General features: G+C 49.2%; 2 protein-coding genes and 1 non-coding gene across 8 annotated transcripts in view; 1 reads left to right on the top strand and 2 right to left on the bottom strand.

The window, feature by feature from the left end:
• Positions 1 to 4,503, bottom strand: part of AP3S2 (adaptor related protein complex 3 subunit sigma 2) — a 41,075-nt gene extending 36,572 nt beyond the window's left edge. Inside the window, exon 1 of one of the 2 annotated variants that reach the window (NM_001075376.1) lies at positions 4,395 to 4,503. In NM_001075376.1, the coding sequence (NP_001068844.1) occupies positions 4,395 to 4,463 (69 nt within the window). In that variant the 5' untranslated portion in view covers positions 4,464 to 4,503. The remainder of the gene's footprint in view (positions 1 to 4,394) is intronic. The other variant, XM_010816949.4, reaches the window with a different exon arrangement.
• Positions 4,504 to 8,357: 3,854 nt separating this feature from the next.
• ARPIN (actin related protein 2/3 complex inhibitor) lies at positions 8,358 to 17,311 on the bottom strand. 5 transcript variants are annotated; one of them, XM_059879156.1, is made up of 7 exons: positions 17,293 to 17,311; positions 15,283 to 15,358; positions 13,630 to 13,918; positions 11,769 to 11,901; positions 10,568 to 10,774; positions 9,984 to 10,147; positions 8,358 to 9,149 (listed from the first exon to the last, which is right to left on the bottom strand). In XM_059879156.1, the coding sequence occupies exons 3-7, from the start codon at positions 13,630 to 13,632 to the stop codon at positions 9,141 to 9,143; spliced, it is 516 nt and encodes a 171-aa protein (XP_059735139.1). In that variant the 5' UTR covers positions 13,633 to 13,918; positions 15,283 to 15,358; positions 17,293 to 17,311; the 3' UTR covers positions 8,358 to 9,140. The 5 variants fall into 5 exon arrangements, with proteins under 5 accessions (XP_059735139.1, XP_059735140.1, XP_024837687.1 ...); XM_059879157.1 differs by lacking the exons at positions 13,630 to 13,918; positions 17,293 to 17,311 and adding exons at positions 13,274 to 13,428; positions 16,640 to 16,854; XM_024981919.2 differs by lacking the exons at positions 13,630 to 13,918; positions 17,293 to 17,311 and adding an exon at positions 16,640 to 16,854 and having other exon boundaries at positions 11,856 to 11,901.
• TRNAG-UCC (transfer RNA glycine (anticodon UCC)) lies at positions 14,427 to 14,499 on the top strand. Its single transcript has one exon. It is a non-coding gene; the product is annotated as a tRNA-Gly (tRNA).
• Positions 17,312 to 17,697: the final 386 nt, after the last annotated feature.

Genomic DNA, 17,697 nt, shown 5'->3' on the forward strand with positions numbered 1-17,697 from the left:
TTCCTGAAAAGACAGAAATGATGAGTGGAGGTAAAAATAAAAGGAGAATCTATAGCAAATGGAAAAGGCTCTGTTACAGGAAATAAAATAAGGTATATTAACCTAGATATCTAGTCCCTAACCATTACTGTCCTGCTAGGTGAGCTGATATTTCTCATACAGCGTCAAAGAATTCTCATACAAGGTTAAAAAATACCTAGAAGGCACAGTCCTGAAATATTTTATATTACCCTAGAAAACATCTATGCCAGGACAAATAACAAATGTCAATAGATCTACGACTGTAAGGAAGTCAAGATGTAGTCATGTACATGTTTTAAAAACCTGCATGAGAGTCCCTCGGACCGCAAGGAGATCAAATCAGTCAATCCTAAAGGAAATCAGTCCTGAATATTCATTGGAAGGACTGATGCTGAAGCTGAAACTCCAATACTTTGGCCACCTGATGCGAAGAACTGACTCACTGGAAAAGACCCTGATGCTGGGAAAGACTGAAGGCAGGAGAAAGGGACGAGAGAGGATGAGATGGTTGGATGGCATCACCGACTTGATGGACATGAATTTGAGCAAGCTCTGGGAGCTGGTGATGGACAGGGAAGGCTGGCGTGCTGCAGTCCATGGGGTTGCAAAGAGTTGGAAACTGAGCAACTGAACTGAACTGAATACCGGTAATACAGACATTATACATAAGATGCTGTGTGACCAACAAAGTACTACTGAGAAAGCAGAAAATATTCTATTGAGAGATTTGAATCTTGAACAATTGCAGATCTATAAATACCTTTTTTCACTTACTATTCACTTACTACACACCAGAAAGCTCAAATGTGATGGGATCTCTTGATGACCCACGTTTGATTTCTATTTATACATATGAGGTTCATATTAAGTATGTTTAAAAAAAAAGGATATGGAGAGGGAGAAATCAGTTATTAAAACAAAAACAGGGACTTCCCTGGCAGTCTTGTGGTTAAGACTCTGCACTTCCACTGCTAGGGGTGTGGATTCAAATCCCTTGTTAGGGAACTAAGATCCCATGTGTCTCTTGGTCAAAAAAAAAAAAAAAGACAAAAGTAATTAAAAGCTATAAACCAGTGCTCTCAAATCTCAATGTATAATGGGATTTTCCCAGTGGTCCAATGGTTAGGACTCTGCGTTTTCACTGCCAAGGACACAGGTTCAGTCTCTGGCAGGGAAACTAAGATATCTCAAGCGAGGTGTCTCAGCCAAAAAAAAGCAACAACCACCCAGTGAGTTTGAATAATGATTCACCTGGAAATACTGTTAAAATGCAGGCTAATTTTGTAGGTCTGGGGTAGGTCCTGAGACTGAAGTTCTAACAAGTTTCCAGGTAATAAGAACGCTGCTGATCTGAGAACCATTTTGAGTAGCAAAGCTTAAGAAAACTGTCAGACTGGACTCACCCTCAGAGTTAGAAAATAAACTCAAGTAACATTAACCCCTTTCCCTCCATAGCACTGAATTTAGGCTAGAAGTGGTTATTTAAAACAAACAGAAGAAAAAAGAGGAAAAACATCATTGTGGAGCAATTATGTTTCAAAACTTTGACTTACACAGGTACACAGTGGCTCTCCACATTTAATGAATGGATGAATAATAAAACTTGCTAATAACTGGACACTGTAAGTTTAAGTAAATCAATCACTATTTTCTGGTTCCCATTTTAAAGAACTCACAAAGTTCAAAGATGCCAGGATGCTGTAAAGGCTTAACTCTGGGTACCCAGAAATACAAAACATGCTAAGCACCAGCATTTTTAAACTGAAAGAAATCTTGAAAACTAAAGCCTTTTATCTGACTCTACCGGGAAGTGATGGTAGTCAGTGGGTAAGCAGTATGAAATGCTGAGGCTACCTAATTTCTAATTCAACAAAATAGCAAATTACCAACTGCTTACATCTCTCAGTGATTTTCATAATCCCTCATATCTTTTAGTACTTTGCAGTTTCCAAGGTTATTTTCACTAAGGAGCTAATTTAGTTCTTAAAAATCCTACGCTCTTCAAAGATATACAAATGTCAGTAAGGGCAGGAAAAAAATCAGTCATTAGAAAAAAAACAAAACCACAAGGAGAATCCACTTAATACTTACTAAAATGTCTTTAATCAAAAAGATAATAGAAAATGTTGACAGAGAGGTAGAAAAATTAGAATTTAAAAAATATTTATTTTTGGCTGCGTTGAGTCTTAGTTGCAGCACACAAAAGAAAAGGAAAGTGAAGTTGCTCAGTCGTGTCCGACTCTTTGCGACCGCATGGTCTGTAGCCTACCAGGCTCCTCTGTCCATGGGATTTTCCAGGCAAGAGTACGGGAGTGGATTGCCATTTCCTTCTCCAGCGGATCTTCCCAACCCAGGGATGGAACCCAGGTCTCCCGCACTGTAACAGACGCTTTACCGTCTGAGCCACCAGGGAAGCCCACAGGCTCAGTAGCTGCGGCATGGGCTTAGTTGCCCCAGGGCACATGGGATCTTAGATCCCCAATCAAGGAGTCCCCTCCATTGGAAGGTGGATTCTCAACCTCTGGACCATCAGGGAAGTCCCAAGCTGTATTGCTTATATATTGTTGATAGGAATGTAAAATGGCATAGCCACTTTAGAAAGCAGTTTGGCAGTTCATCCAAATGACAACTACAAAGTCACTACGTGACTCAGCAATTCTACTCCGAGATACATACCCAAGAGAAATGTAAATACACACTCACACAAAAAGCTTGTACATGAATGTTTGTAGCAGCATTATTCACAAGAGCCAGAGGTAGAAATAGCATCTAATGAATGGATAATCAAAATGTGATAGATCCACTCAATGGGATATGTGCCAAGTCACTTTACTAGCGTCTCATTACAACCCTGTGGACAGTAGCCCACCAGGCTCCTCTGTCCATGGGATTCTCCAGGCAAGAATACTGGAGTGGGTTGCCATTTCCTCCTCCAGGGAATCTTCCCCACCCAGCCATTGAACCTAGGTCTCTTATGTCCCCTGCATCGGCACGCAGGTTCTTTATCACTAGCAACACCTGGGAAACCTATCTATGGAATGTAACTTGGCAATATAAAGGAATAAAGAACTGGTAACACTACAACATGGATGAACCTTGAAAACATTATACTAAAAGAAAGAAGTCAGTAATAAAAGACCACATATTGTATGATCCCATTTTACGTAAAAGTCCAGAACAGGCAAATTTAGAGAGAGAGAAAATAGATATTGGTTGCCTAAGACTAGGGGAATTGAGGAAATACAGAGTAATTGCTAATGGGTAGGGATTCCTTTTGGGGATAATGAAAATATTCTAAAATTGTGGTGATGGTTGCATAACTTTTAAAGTAGTAAAAACCATTCCACTGTATATTTTTAAAAGGTGAACTGTAGGTATGTAACATATCACAATAACACTTTTAAAAACCTGAGAAAAACTGACACACAAATGCAAACTGAATAGTTACTGAATGTTAATATAAATCGGTATGATTTAATAAAATGTAACCAAGCTATACAAGTCTATTTAAAAGGTACCCCCCCTAAAAAATTTCTCTCATTTCTATTCATTCTATTTAACAAGAGGAAATAAAGTCTGAAAGAGATTTGTTAACTTGACACAAGGGTTTAAAAAAGAAGGTGTTGCTGAAGCCTGAATGTAAGTTTTCTGACACTTTCCCCTTTATGGTTTTCTCAGTCCACCAATTATATACGTAACATTTTGAAACCTAGCCACGAAGAAATAAAACGTCGGGGTGCAGGAGGCAAATGATGATGCTTATTTTTTCAGAGGAACGTCTTTGGAAAATTCGTGAGTGAGAACTCGCATTCTCACTCACTGAGCCCCCACGCGGCAGCATTTATAATTTCTCAATATTTCCCACTTTGAAACTTTCTTCAATTCTACAGAATGAAGGCTGTCTAGTCCCTGGGCACTCCTAGCCTACACTGAAGTAAAATAATTCCAAGAAAGCATTTTTCAAATCCTCTGGCTAAAGCAAAACCATTAAAAGGCTGCATATTTCTTCCTCCTCAGGAAACTCCGTTTAGCGACCAACAAGATTAATAAGACTTGGTTCAAGCTGTCAAGGAGGCACATCCCCACCATCATTTAAAGTGCCCCGAGACTCTAGGAGAAGTGTCACAGAATAGCACAGAAATGTCGGGGTCCAGGAAGAGGGAGGGAAGAGCCGGTGAAGCGGGGCGTGGGACCCAAGGCCTGAGACTGGAAGAGTCCTTCCGGGACTTGCCGTCCGCGGAAGGCTGAGTCTGGGGTCACTCATGTTGCTGGACCCCGAGGTCAGCGGCCGCTGCCCGCGAGCGCCGTACGGCCCCAAAAAAGGGAAGGGGGCGCAGGCGCCCTGAAAGGACGTGACGAAGCTGCGCACTCACGAAACGCTGGTAGAAGCGGACCAGCCGCGGCTTCCCGTGGTTATTGAAAACCAGAATCGCCTGAATCATCTTTGCCCGCCACGCTCCTTTCACCACCGGCTGCTTCCAGAGGAGCCTCTCCTTCCGCCACAACAAGGACTCTTCCGGCTGGTGCGCTGCTGAGAGTGGTCCCCGGAAACATGTCCCGGCGCCCAGGGACCTGACCACGAAGAGTCCGGCTTCCCGGCAAGCCTTGGAGGAAGGCTCTTTAGGATGGGAGGCTGGCTGGCGGGGAAAGGCTCCTGCGAACACCGAATTTGGGGAGGGCCGTCACCTTGGCCGGCGTCGGTTGCCCACTCAGGGTCTGGCCAGGGCGCGAACGCGGCTCTCTGCCCTTTGTCTAGAACGACTGCTTGCCGCAGAATCCCGGCCCTGCGCAAAGCCGAGCCAGTCGGAAAAGGATGGGATGGAGAAGCAGAAACCGCAAAAGCAGCCGCGCTCTTTTGAAGCGCGGTTGAAGACGCGCGGGCGCCTCTTTTTATCTGGGTCTGCGTCAACACACACGGTCATGCTTTTCGCTTGACACTGCAGAGCGTTCCGAACATTAGGGAACATCTTTACTTTTTGGTATTACAAGCAGTGCTGTAGTGAATTACATATGTGCCTCCTCGTGCAAAAGTCCTCCTCGTGCAAAAGGGCTGTCTCTCCATGGTAGATAACGAATGGTGGAATTAAGGGATCTTTAATGCAATTCCTTTTAAAAGGTACCTGCGACTCCACATTGGTAGGGTTTGTACTTTCTTTTAATACCTTAGTGGGGGTGAGTGGAGCACGTCCTTATATTGCAGATAGAGCTGCAAATGGGAATTACCTGCCCAAAGGACTGTTGACAATACGTATAAAAAAGCCTTTAAAATATATTGAACATTAGACCCAGCATTTGCAGTTTAGAATGTATAATAAAACGACTGTGGATGTGTGAAAAGATTTACCCTCAGGAACGTGCATCTCAGTAGTCTTATTTCGGGGGAAATGGGAAGCAACAACTCATTATTCCAAAATGAGAAATTGGTTAAATGCATTGATCCACGTGCATACGAGAAATATTAAAGTTATAAAAAATCATGTTGTGAAAGGTTTATGTCTAGGGAAATGTTCATGGCATAGCTGTGAGTGGAAAGATTACACGAAGTATGTACAGGGACACTGTACTTTGTAAAAGACTAGAAGTATATACACAAAAGGGCTTGCGTGGTGGCTCAGTGGTTAAGAATCCACCTGCCAAGCAGGAGAGGCAGGTTTGATCCCTGGGTGGGGAAGATGCCCTGGGGGAAAAGATGGCAATCCACTCCAGTATTCTTGCCTGGGAAATTCCATGGACAGAGGAGCCTGGCGGGCTACAGTCCATGAGGTCAAAAAGAATCAAACATGACTTAGCAACAGCATAGCTACTAATATATAAAATTTTTATGTCTGTAAATCAATTTTTTAATGGAAAAGTTTTTAAAATATGGAAAATGGTTATATTTAAAATATAACTGACCAACCCAAAAGACCTTCGCCCTCAGTAATAAATAGGCAAAGGTACTGAATAACAAACAAGGATATACATCTAGGAAACAAAGATGAAAAAAATATTTAAGCTCACTATTAATGGGGGAAAAGGCTAATTAAAATTAAAGTATTAACTTTAAAGTTAAAATATTATTTTCACCTTATCAATATCCATTTTTAAAATATTATCACATCCAAATCTGGCAAGAGTAGCATGAAAATAAGTCCTTTTCTGCCTTGCCGGTGAGATAATTTAGTAAAGCAATCTGGCAATATGACAAGATCTTTACAAAGAATCCCTAGATTTCCAGTAATCTGTCTCCTGGGAATCCATCCCTAAGGAAATTACCCCCAAAATATAGTCAAGGGGGAGGGGCAGGCAGGTGAGAGAACTATGTAACTTAAAATTGTTTTTGACATAGCTCCAAATAGAGATCAATTAATTACCCAAATTTTGGAAAATGACAGAACTATTAAGGCTGCTGCTGCTGCTTAGTTGCTTCAGTCCTGTCCAGGCTCCTCTGTCCATAAGATTCTCCAGGCAAGAATACTGGAGTGGGTAGCCATGACCTCCTCCAGGGCATCTTCATTAAGGTTAATCAATCTTAAAAACAATGTATGAAGACTATGTGGCAATATAGACAATGGTTATATAACATCAGTTGAAAAAGGATTATCAAATTTTATGTGTTGGTATAATATTGCAGTAACCATGTACAGAAATTGTATATCCAAGGTCAGGCCACTCCCCTATCTCCATGGCTTTGTAGGTCCTATTCTCTTGCTGGAAAGTCCCTTTCCACCTGCCTGCCTGAATATTTTTCCATCTCCTCTGCCGCTGCTATAGACCAGATCACTCTAGGCTCTCACCCCCACCACAGCAGCAGTCTCCTATTGGGCTCATTGCCTTCAGTTTCTCTGCAGTCAAGCAATCTTTGAAATATACAAATAAGATCATATTACTCTCCCTGGGATCACTGGCTTCCAAGATATTAAGGATAATGTCCCAAAACATCAACACTTAACATGCTGAAGATGCCATGCCTGACCTCCAGCCTCACCTCCAACGCAGTTCCACTCCCATCACTCTCTGAGCGCCAGCCATGATAGCCTTTTCCTCCAGGAGCCCCTCCCCAACCTGCTGAGATCCCGGAACCTAGCTGTTGCCCCCGGCTTCCCGATTGACACACTGTGCCTGCTTATTTAGGATGGTGGCCTGCCCACAGGAGCTTACCCTACCCTTTGGGCAGCAGGATGCCCTCCCTGGGTGCCTCTCCCCAAGTCAGTGTACCCAGTCCTCCTCCTGTTTAAGCCCTCCCTGGCCACCACGTGCTTGAGGTCCCAGCATGCTCAATGGTGAGCGAGCCCCATTCAGGCACAGGACACTAGGGAAGCGGCTTCTAGAGTAGCCGCAGTGAGAGAAAAAGATGTGAACCGAGACAAGGGCAGCAAGAACAGAAGAGACTCATGAGCGCTCCAGCCACCTGTAACTTCGGTCAGTCTAAATGAAGTGTTAATCCCAAGCCTCACAGCCATACTGTTGAGCCCAGGCTCAAATATACGGGAAGGCAAATGACAGTTTGAACCATGATAATACATGCTGGGATCTCAACCATGAAAACCATCTGAAAAAAAAAAAAATGGAGATAATAATCACCTGTGCCTCTTGGGATGGTTGTAACAAGTAAAACACTGCAAATGCTTGGCACAAGTACTAGAACCAAGAGGCCCTCCGCAGTCAGTGACTATAATTATCATCACGGAAAGCATCTAGTGTTGTGTTTGACCCATTAGGGGACTTCGTTAGTTTACCACCACCCCCCTTTCCCTGAGGCAAGCAGGATCTACATTCTAAGTCCCTACCCATTCTTAGGATATGTAGATTTCAACACCTGTTCTCTTCATTGATGTGGATATGGGCACATTACCCTGCAAGATAATGTTCATGATCAAAAGCATAGGGCTTTTGGGACTTCCCCTGATGGTCCAGTGGTTAAAACTCTGAGCTCCCAATGCAGAGGACGTGGGTTCGATCCCTGGTGGGGGCACTAAGATCCCACATGCTGCGTGGTGTGGCCAAAAAAAAAAAAAGATATGGCTGTCTTCTTATAGGGAGGTTGCTCAGTTTATCAGAGAAGGCAATGGCACCCCACTCCAGTACTCTTGCCTGGAAAATCTCATGGATGGAGAAGCCTGGTGGGCTGCAGTCCATGGGGTCACTAAGAGTCGGACACGACTGAGCGACTTCACTTTCAAGCATTGGAGAAGGACATGGAAACCCACTCTAGTGTTCTTGCCTGGAGAATCCCAAGGACTGGGGAGCCTGGTGGGCTGCCATCTATGGGGTCGCATAAAGTCGGACATGACTGAAACGACTTAGCAGCAGCAGCTCAGTTTATACCTAATAATAAAATAGTCAGTATAGAGGAATCCTTTCCTGAAATTTTACTCATTCATAAAAAATTCTCAAGGTACAAAACAAGAAAGAAAGGTGTTATCCAAAATGTGTTCTGCGGCCTGGCAGAGGGAGTCAGTGAGAAGGAGATGAGCTGGCCGTGCCTATGAACGAGCTCAGCCTCGGTAAAAAGAGCATCCCCAGGAAAACAGCCAAGGGAGGTCAGGAGACAGGAACCCCCAATGTAGCAGAGAACCAGAGGAAGAAAAAGAACTGGCAGTTCTGGGGGCTGAGAAGGGCACGAGGGAAGAGCAGGCTTGAGCAAGAGGGCAGAGGCCCCCAACACAGAGTACTGGGGAGGAGGGCAGCTGCAGGAGGAAAACAGGAAATAGAAGGACAGAAGGAGGAGGCCCCAGTAACTTCTCCTTGGAGCCACTCTGCGTACAGATGAGGGATTCCCCCCAATTCTGCAGCAACTCCAGATCTTCTGACTGCCCTAGGGGGACTCACCCCCCTGCCTGCCTTCACAAACAAGCCTGCTGCTCAGGGCAAGGGCTACCATGAAAATCTGGGGAAGGCTAGACTCACAGCCAGGGAGTGACCCTCCACGAGCCACAGCCTGGCGCCCCACGGCTAACATCGGGGTCTTAGATTTGATTTTAGCAGAGCTTGTTTGAAGACTATATTCCATGGCGGCCATAAGGAAGAATCAAGTAAGGCTTGGTGGACCTGCTCCCTTGAGCTCCAGAGTGAAAGTTGATGGAAGAAATGCTCAGTGGTGCCGGTGGGTCCGGGAGGTACCCCATCTCTCCCTGACCTCAGTCGTCCTAGAGGTAAAGAGAGATAAACAGAGTGTATTTCATAAACGTCTTCTATTGTCATCAAACAAGGGTTCGCTCCAGTGGTACCGGTCGGGCCCTCAGTTGCCTGCCTTGGCCTCATCTCATTAGCGTTGGCCCAGGGAGCCAGCCTGGCAATTCCCATTGTTTTATAGTCAAAGACTCGCTTTATTAAGACAAAAGACAATCCATTTCCTCTATCTGCCCGTTTTCTCTGGCTAATGTCTTCACTTCATCAGCTAGATAGACAGCCCGTTTTTTTGAGACTTGGTTTTAAATGTTCAATTTGGGAGTCTTTTGACACCAATTCAAATCTTCGGGTGAAATGCAGCTCAAAAAACCAAATCAACTGTGAATCGGTTGAGGATCAACTAGGGGGCTGACCTTTGAGCCAAAAAAGCTATTAAGGTCCAAGTCAGCCATTTTCCAGCCACTCTGGGCAGGAAGCCCAGAACAGAGTGGGTGGAAATGTTCATTCAGCGGCTCAACACGGCTAATGTATTCACGTGAAGTGGAAATGTCTGGAGCCTTCCTGGCATTAAGTCTCCTTGGTTCCCCTCTACGCTCCCTTTGTCCTGTCCTTTGCTCTTATAAATCTGTGGGGCTCTCGTGTTGATTGGCACAGTTCAGGCCCACCAGGAAGAAAGGTCCCTTCATGTCTTGAGGGACTTTTCATCAGACTCACACTCAGGAAGTCCACCAAAGCTGGGAGTAAAGTTAAGTTGCTGTCTCTTTCTGCTACCACCCAACTGCAACCAGTCCATACAAAACTCCCGCCAGGAGAGAAACCACACCAGCGCCAGGCCCACACCCTGGACCTACCCACTCCTCGTCCGCCGCGCCATCCCCCTGCTCGCGGGTCTCGCTTGCAGCCCCCTCCGAAGACTTCTGGGCCATGATGTTGTCTGTCCAGGATGCTCCCGTCTTCCCATCGCCAGCGAAATTACACTTGGTCACTGTTCCAGCCTCGAGTTTGGCTAATGAATCTGAAAGAAGTTCACAATTCCCTCAGACTCCCTTCCTTTCCCTCAGAATTCCCTCACACTGTCTGGCCTCTCTACATGTGGTGGAAACCTGGTGGAGCCCGGCCCTTCTGCTGGGGTCCTCTAGGCCTGAGTGTGCTCAGGGAGCCCCTGGAGGGGGCCCCAGATAAGAGAGGGCACCCACAGGAACCAGAGGATTGAGCAGCACCCCAGGATCCAGAACGTCCAGGCTGTTGCCTCCAGGCCACTTGTCCAGGGAACTGAGAAATCAATCTCAAGGGGTCATGTCTGCAGGGAGGCCAGACCTGACCTGCTCCGTGAGCCCTAAGCAGGAGGGGTGAGGGGCCCTGAGACAGGAAGCCAGGAGCCCCCCCCACAGGCCATACAGGGGCATCAGGCCACAGCGAGGGCTGCACTGCTCACCCAGGAAGGGGCCGTCGCCTCGAGTTTTCAGCCGTACCCCAGCCCCGAGCTCGAGCTCCATGGCTTCCATCTCTGACTCAGGCATCCAGAAGGCCACAGTCTCAGCGGGGGTGAGGCTCTCTGTCAGCGCAAGCAGCTCCGGCTTATTCACCAGCCCCTTCAGCGCCTCAGGCGTCAGTCTGTCCGAGTCACCCTTGGCTTCCACCTCTGCAGTGTAAACGTGAAGTGTGCGATAAATGCTCTCTGCCAGCTGTCCCCCTGGGCTTCTACCAGCATGAGGTGGTCATTACCAGTGTGACAGCAAGCACTCTGGGAGGGCTCTTTAGAAGCCAGCTGAGGGTTGACTGTTGTACCTGCTCACAAACACCCGCGCTCCCATCCTGCCCCTGCTCATCAAGGAGCACATGCAGAGGATTATGGGTAAGGGCTCTGGAGCCAGGCTGCCTGGTACACATCTGCTTTACATGCTGTGTGACCACAGGCAAGTTACTTAACCTCTCTGTGCCTGATAAATAGGGTGAAACGCGGTACCTACCTGATGGGACTGACATGAGGTATAAAAGAAAGAGCTAATGTACATAAAGTGCTTAGCATGAGGCCCAGCACACAGCAAACCCTCAGCAGGCGTCAGTGTTCTTACTCTCTATTTACAAATGAGAAAGCCAGGGCTTAGAGAGGTTAAGTGATTTGCCCAAGGTTACACAGCTAGTCCATGGAGGAGGCAGGATTCAAGCCCTTCACACAATTCTGCCTTCCCAGGGACCAGGCAGAGGTCTCCCCTGGCTGGGATGGGGTCTGCTGGAACCAGCAGCAAACTTGGATGGTCCTCAGATTCTCTACTGGCCTGCTTATCCTGGCCTGGGCAGAGCGCAGGGGCTCAGCCAGGGTTCCAACAGCCTCTCACTGCCCACCCTGGAAGTCCCAAATCTGCTGATCTCAGCTTGGGGGTGGGGAGAATGATTCCACCAGACTGCAGGAGACAGGAGGCACTGGGAAGGCAGCAGGCCCTCAGCACTGAGGGAGGGCACTGGGGACCCTCTGCGTGAATGGAGAGCAGGAAGAGCCCAGCCAGATGTCCCTCAGACCAGACACGGACTTCAGTCATGCTGAGAAGACACTTTGTGGCGCCTAAGAGACCTCTGGAGGCAAAGGAAGGCCAGTGTAGGACGGCCCCGGGGCAGGAAGGGCAGAGGGCACCTACTGTAAGAGGACATGAGGAAGCCTGTGTTCACCTTCCTGGTGGCGCTGAAGTTGGGCTCAATTTCATTTCCCTTGGGGTCGAACTTACGGCGATGGATGCGACTCGGCCGGATATACAGTACGTAGTAGCGCTCCTGGGGCCAAGCAGAGAGAGTGAGGGGCTGTTCATTCCCTTCACCCCACAACGCACACACTCCCCATGTGCTCTGGCTGCAGCCCCCCAGCCTCACTCTCTACCCTAGAATCCCACCTTGGCTCCAAAAGATATTCAAGCTGGCCAGAGGGCCCCCACTCCCAATAATCATCATTCATTCATTCACATGTTGAGTACAGCATGTGCCACACGTGATGAACCATGGCCACACATCCATGAGAGGGCAGGCTCAGAGCCCAACCCCACAGCTTCCACTCGGTCAGAGCCAGAAAGAATAGAAAACCATAACCCAAGGACCCCAAATATCACAAAGCAGGAGTAGTAGCAGCCGAGATGCCACAGAAAGGGCACTGAGATGGAGTTCCGAGTGAGGGCTGCCACTTTCCCCTTCCAACAAATGTGGGTCTTACAGCATGTGACGCTTAGCCTCAGTTTCCCCTGTTGCCTGGAGACAACGTGAGGTCTACTTTCAGGCATGTTGTAAGGATTCAAGAGATAACAAAGGAGCAACCACAGTGTAAACATGAAGTGTGCGACACATGCTGTCTGCCAGCTGTCCTAATCAGGAGACGACTACGTTGTAAATCAACTATACATCAAGAAAATTTTAAATAAACACTATAATCCAAAACAAAAACTAGAGATTGAAGAACAGGAAACCACCACCTGGGACAAAGAGGGAAGGCAAGTCCTCATAGTGTGGAGAAACCTGCAACTGTGCGAGTAAGGGTATAGGCAGGATTTTAAAGGCCTGGACAGGCACAGAAAACAAAAGTCAAGGTCCCATGTGGACGTCTGAACAACGGAGGGGCCTTGGAAGCCTCAGGGGAGTCTGAGCTGCGGAAGCACGTGGGGGATGATATAAGACAGGCCTTGAGTTGGCATCTGGAGTTTGGGTTTTACATGGCAGACCAGAGGGAATCCTGAAAGGTTTCTGAACAGCACCTAGACTATGACAGATGTCTTTCAGGAGACCAGCAGGCTGCAGGGCAGGGACCGGCGCTGGGTTGCAGCCAGAAGGCAGGAGAGGGGGCACAAGGTTTAATCAGGACAGGCTGAGTTCCTAAGGGCCTATGTGGGGACATGGAAGGGGAGGTGTGACATGGTCAAGGTAGGAAACCTGCAGGGCCAAGCATTACCCACTTGTGGGAGGGCTGGAGGAGACTGGAGGCTTGCAGGCTGGTGGTCGGGGGCATATAGTGATTGTCATTAGGAACAAGGAGGAGGAAGGTTTGGAGAGGGGCTGGAGAACACCCTGCCTGCAGAGGACAGCCGGGGCAGTCCAGCCCCACATCAGGTCCTGCTGGGCTCTGCTGGGCAGGCTGGCTGGGGTTACGGGCTGGGGTGCTCACCCTGCTGACCCGTGTGCTAAGGAAGGGAGGGTGAAGCAAAGCATCTCCTGGCCTGAAACTAGTGCTGAGCTGGAAGCTGAAGCGGTTCACAAGGGGTGTGGGTGAGAAACTGGCTCCAGGTAGCCGCAGGCCTCTGGAACTTGCTGAGCTCAGTTCTAGAGATCAAGGAGATAAGTCGGTCAGTACCTCTGGGGTTATTTGGAAGGGGGGAGGGGTACAGATTCAGAACTTGTTCAGTTGCTAAATTGTGTCTGACTCTTTGCAACCCCATGGACTGCAACACACCAGGCTTCCCTGTCATTCACCATCTCCCAGAGTTTGCTCAAACTCATGTCCATTGAGTCGGTGATACTAACCATCTCATCCTGTCACCCCCTTCTACTCCTGCCCTCAGTATTTCCCAGCATCAGGGTCTTTTCCAGCGAGTAGGGTCTTTTCCAGGGAGTTGGCTCTTCACATCAGGTAGCCAAAGTAATGGAGCTTCAGCTTGAACATCAGTCCTTCCAGTGAATATTCAGGGTTGATTTCCTTTAGGATTGACTGGTTTGATCTCCTTGCAGTCCAGGGAACTCTCAAGAGTCTTCTCCAGCACCACAATTTGAAAGCATCAATTCTTCAGCACTCAGCCTTCTTTAAAATCCAACTCTCAAAAAAAAAAAAAAAAATCCAACTCTCACATCCATACACGACTACTGGAAAAACCATAGCTTTGATGATGTGGACCTTTTCAGCATAGTGATGTCTCTGCTTTTTAATACGCTGTCTATGTTTGTCATAGCTTTTCTTCCAAAAAGCTTTTCAGAACTCGTGCTCAGGAAAGAAACCCTTGCTAGTAGGGGATGGTGAATGCCAGCCAGGTGTGTCCATGGACGTCTGAGAAGGGGGTGATAAAGGACGTGACACTAGGAGGCTGAGAGGACAAGAAGAGAAGGGCATGGACGTGGGAGCTGAAGCCTCGGGTGGTATCAGCAAGGTAGACCTCACATTCAAGCTGGAAACAAAGGCCCAGAACACAGCAACCCTCCTCCCACCTCAGGGCTCCACACTCATGCACACACGAATGTCCAGGTCCACACTGGTGACCCGCTTTATAAAAATCCAGTATTCCAAAACACCCAGCCACACAGGGATATTAAAAGATGAGCAAGGGAATTCCCTGATGGTACAGTGGTTAGGACTCCGTACTTCCACTGCAGGGAACCCGGGTTTGATCCCTGGTCAGGGAACTAAGATCCCTGCAAAACGAGCTATATGTGGACAAAAAAAAAGATGCGAAAGCCCTGCTAAGATATTCACCATTCTGCAAATGGAGTTGCTTCAGGGCTCCTTCTGAAAGCAGACTCCAACAGTACATCTAAAGTAATTCAACTCTAAACAACTCAAGGTACACATGATTTCCCAGCCACACAGCTGGTACCCCAAAGGGGAAGGTCACGGTTCACCTCGCACCCGTATAGGCAGGTAACTTTGCTCTGACCTTGTTCATCAAGGTCTGGAAGCAATGGGAACCACCAGACCAGAGGATAGGGGCCAGGCCCTCAGCCCAGAGCCACTCATCCTGCCTACCCAGAGAAGTTCCCCGCATTCTAGTTCTATTCCATCGGGAGACAGGACCTCTTCAGAGGGCCTTCCAGCCCACTCAGGACCCCCAGCTTGAGTCCTGAACCACTGACCTCACCCCATCCTGCTCTCAGCCCTCCCAGTCCTGGCCCCAAACACACCCCTTGGTTTAGGGCCTGGTCTGTCTTCTCATCAAGACCCCAGTCCCCACCCCCCACCCCCAACCCTGGTCTGTCTGCCACCCAGTACAGCCCTACTGATCCCTTCCATCCGTGGCCCCTTTTGGTTGCCAATCTCCCAGCCAACCCTCTACCTGCCCTGTGAGCCTCACAAGGAAAGAGCTGGACCCCAAGTCTTGGCACTGGCAGAGTCAAGCAGAGAGAGATACCCTGGTGGGTGGGAACCCTGAAGCCAGTGCCCTGAGGGCGCCCCCTGGGAAACATCCTCACCTTCCTGCCGTGGGCATCCAAGATGCTGTGCCGGGATACATCCAGTAATTCTCCCTCCAGCAGGACGCCATCTCCTCTGAGGAAGAGAGAGAATGAGGGCTTCACTGGTTCTGTCGTCCTCAGCAAAGAACCACAAGTGCAATGGCCCCACCTGCAGGGCGTTACTGTAACCAGAACCTCAGTCTTCACATCCGCCAAATGCGAGTAACAACCACCTCACTTGCTTCTTTGAGGGTGACATCCGACTACCTACGTGAAGGTGTCTTGTAAACTGCGAAGGTGCTTTGTAAACTATTAAGCATTTACAAAATATAAAGAACTTTACTTTTTTAGGTAACCAAATTTGGGGGTGGGGTTCTAAGGTCTAAGCTGCTATAAAGTATCTTCCCTTTTCACCTGTTTTAAAGCACTTTCCTATTTCTGTTCTCATTCTTATCCATTTTTAGAATGGAGAAACCCAGACTCAGAAGTTTCCTGAGAAGCCCAAGGTCACAGGGTCCCTCACTGAGAGGAACTGGACCCTCTCTTCCCAATTCCAGTTTTCATAAAAGCAGAACCTAGGGACTACCGCCTTCGGAACCATGGAAATGGAAGAGGGGTGGGGGCAACTGAAAGGCTGGGAATGAAATGAAACCTCCCTGGACCTTACCTGTCCCTACCCACCCCCCTTAAGCCCTTCAGTCTTTGGTGGTGGTGGTTGGTTGTTCAGTGGTTAAAGTCGTGTCCGACCTTTGGCGACCCCATGGACTGCAGCGCGCCAGGCTTCCCTGTCCTTCACCATCTCCTGGAGTTTGCTCAAACTCTTTAGGTTTTGTCATTGCAAATGGAATGGTCCATTCGTTCTCATAACCTCCGGGTCCATAATGGCAGGGCTGGGCCCTCCCGACCCAACAGGCCTCCGGGCAGGCCTTGCGCTCCCCCAACCCTTCCAGGCCAACTCCCACCCGCTGTCCCCGTCCCTGCAGGACACTGTCCTTCTGGAGCTGTGCAAAGGCCTGAAGACAAGGCAAGGGCAAGTGGCGGTGCGTGGAGTCACCGGGGCGGGGTAAAGACAAAGGTGGAGGTGAGTAAGCACCGCCTTTTGAGACCCGTTTAGGAGTTGAGACCGACCGTCCGTGAGCTTCACGCGGATCGGTGTCTCTGGGGTGCGATCCGAGGGGAGCACTGTGAGAGACGATCCCGAGGCCCCGGAGGTCTTCGGCGAGCCCCGCCTTTCCTCCCACCCGCACACCATCCCGGTGGCGCCATCCCCACCCCAACCCCCGCGCGCAATCAGGGAGCCTGGATTCAAAGCAGATGCTCGCCAGCCGACAGAGGCCGGGCCGGGAGGCGGTGGAGAGACGCGGGCGGAGCCTACCGCTGGTGAGCGGCAGGGTCCCAGGCCCCCGGCAGCCGCGCGCTCCGCACCGCCTTGTTGCGGAGGGCGCTGTCCTGATAGATGCGGCTCATCCTCCCCACGGCCGCGGCGCCCTCGAGGGATGGCGAACCGAGTGGGCACGCGGGGCTGGGGGCAGCGCGAGGGGAAGCTTCCGGAGGACGCGCGGAGGCCGGCAATTCCCGACGGCCGATCACGGGCTGCGCGGCCCGGCCCCGGGCGTTCCCGCGCGGGATTTAAAGGGGCCGAGCCCCATTCCTGCCGCAGGACCTTGCTTGGTGGGAAGTGCGCTTCCGGGAGGACCGGGCTGGGGTCTTAGCCCGGAGGTGGGGGTGGGATGAGGGAGAGAGCCACTCTCTCCTCTTTTCTCTCCCTCGTCCTTGTTACTAGTGGGAGACCCCTACTCCCTACACCCACAAAGGGGAAATCGAGGCTCAGAGAACCCATAGGATCAGCTCCGATAGGATGCGTTTCCAGAGAGCAAGAATAGGAAAAAGGAAACGGCCCCAGAGGCGGCTGGGTGGTGTAAGTGCCGAGCTGCCCATTTTGCCCGGGTGAGGCCTCACAGTGGCCGAGGGAGGGGTTCTTGGGATCTGTCACGAAGGAGCCTGGGCTTGGGTGTCGGATCAACTGACCTACCAAGGCTGGAATCCGCGCTGTGTGAGCTTGGGCAAGTGCCTCAACCTCTCTGAGCTTCTTACTCTGTAAAACGGGGTCCGAATCAGAGAGGTTGTACGGGTTTAATGGCTTCCCTGGAGGCTCAGTGGTAAAGAACCCTGCCGGTAAAGAACCCGGGACACGCAGATTCGATCCCTGGGTTGGGAAGTTCCCCTGGAGAAGGAAATGGCAACACACTTCAGTATTCTGGCCTGGAGAATTCCTTGGACTGAGGAGCCTAGCGGGTCCTGCAGTGCACGGGGTCGCAAAGTGTGGGGTCGCAAAGTGTCGGACACTACTGAGCAACTAAGCATGCGCGCGCTGTGCGCTGCTGTGTATAAAATAGGTAACTACCAAGGACCTACTGTATAGCAGAGGGAACT

The sequence above is a fragment of the Bos taurus genome, chromosome 21, assembly GCF_002263795.3.
Source record: "Bos taurus isolate L1 Dominette 01449 registration number 42190680 breed Hereford chromosome 21, ARS-UCD2.0, whole genome shotgun sequence".
NCBI classification, from domain to species: Eukaryota; Metazoa; Chordata; class Mammalia; order Artiodactyla; family Bovidae; genus Bos; species Bos taurus.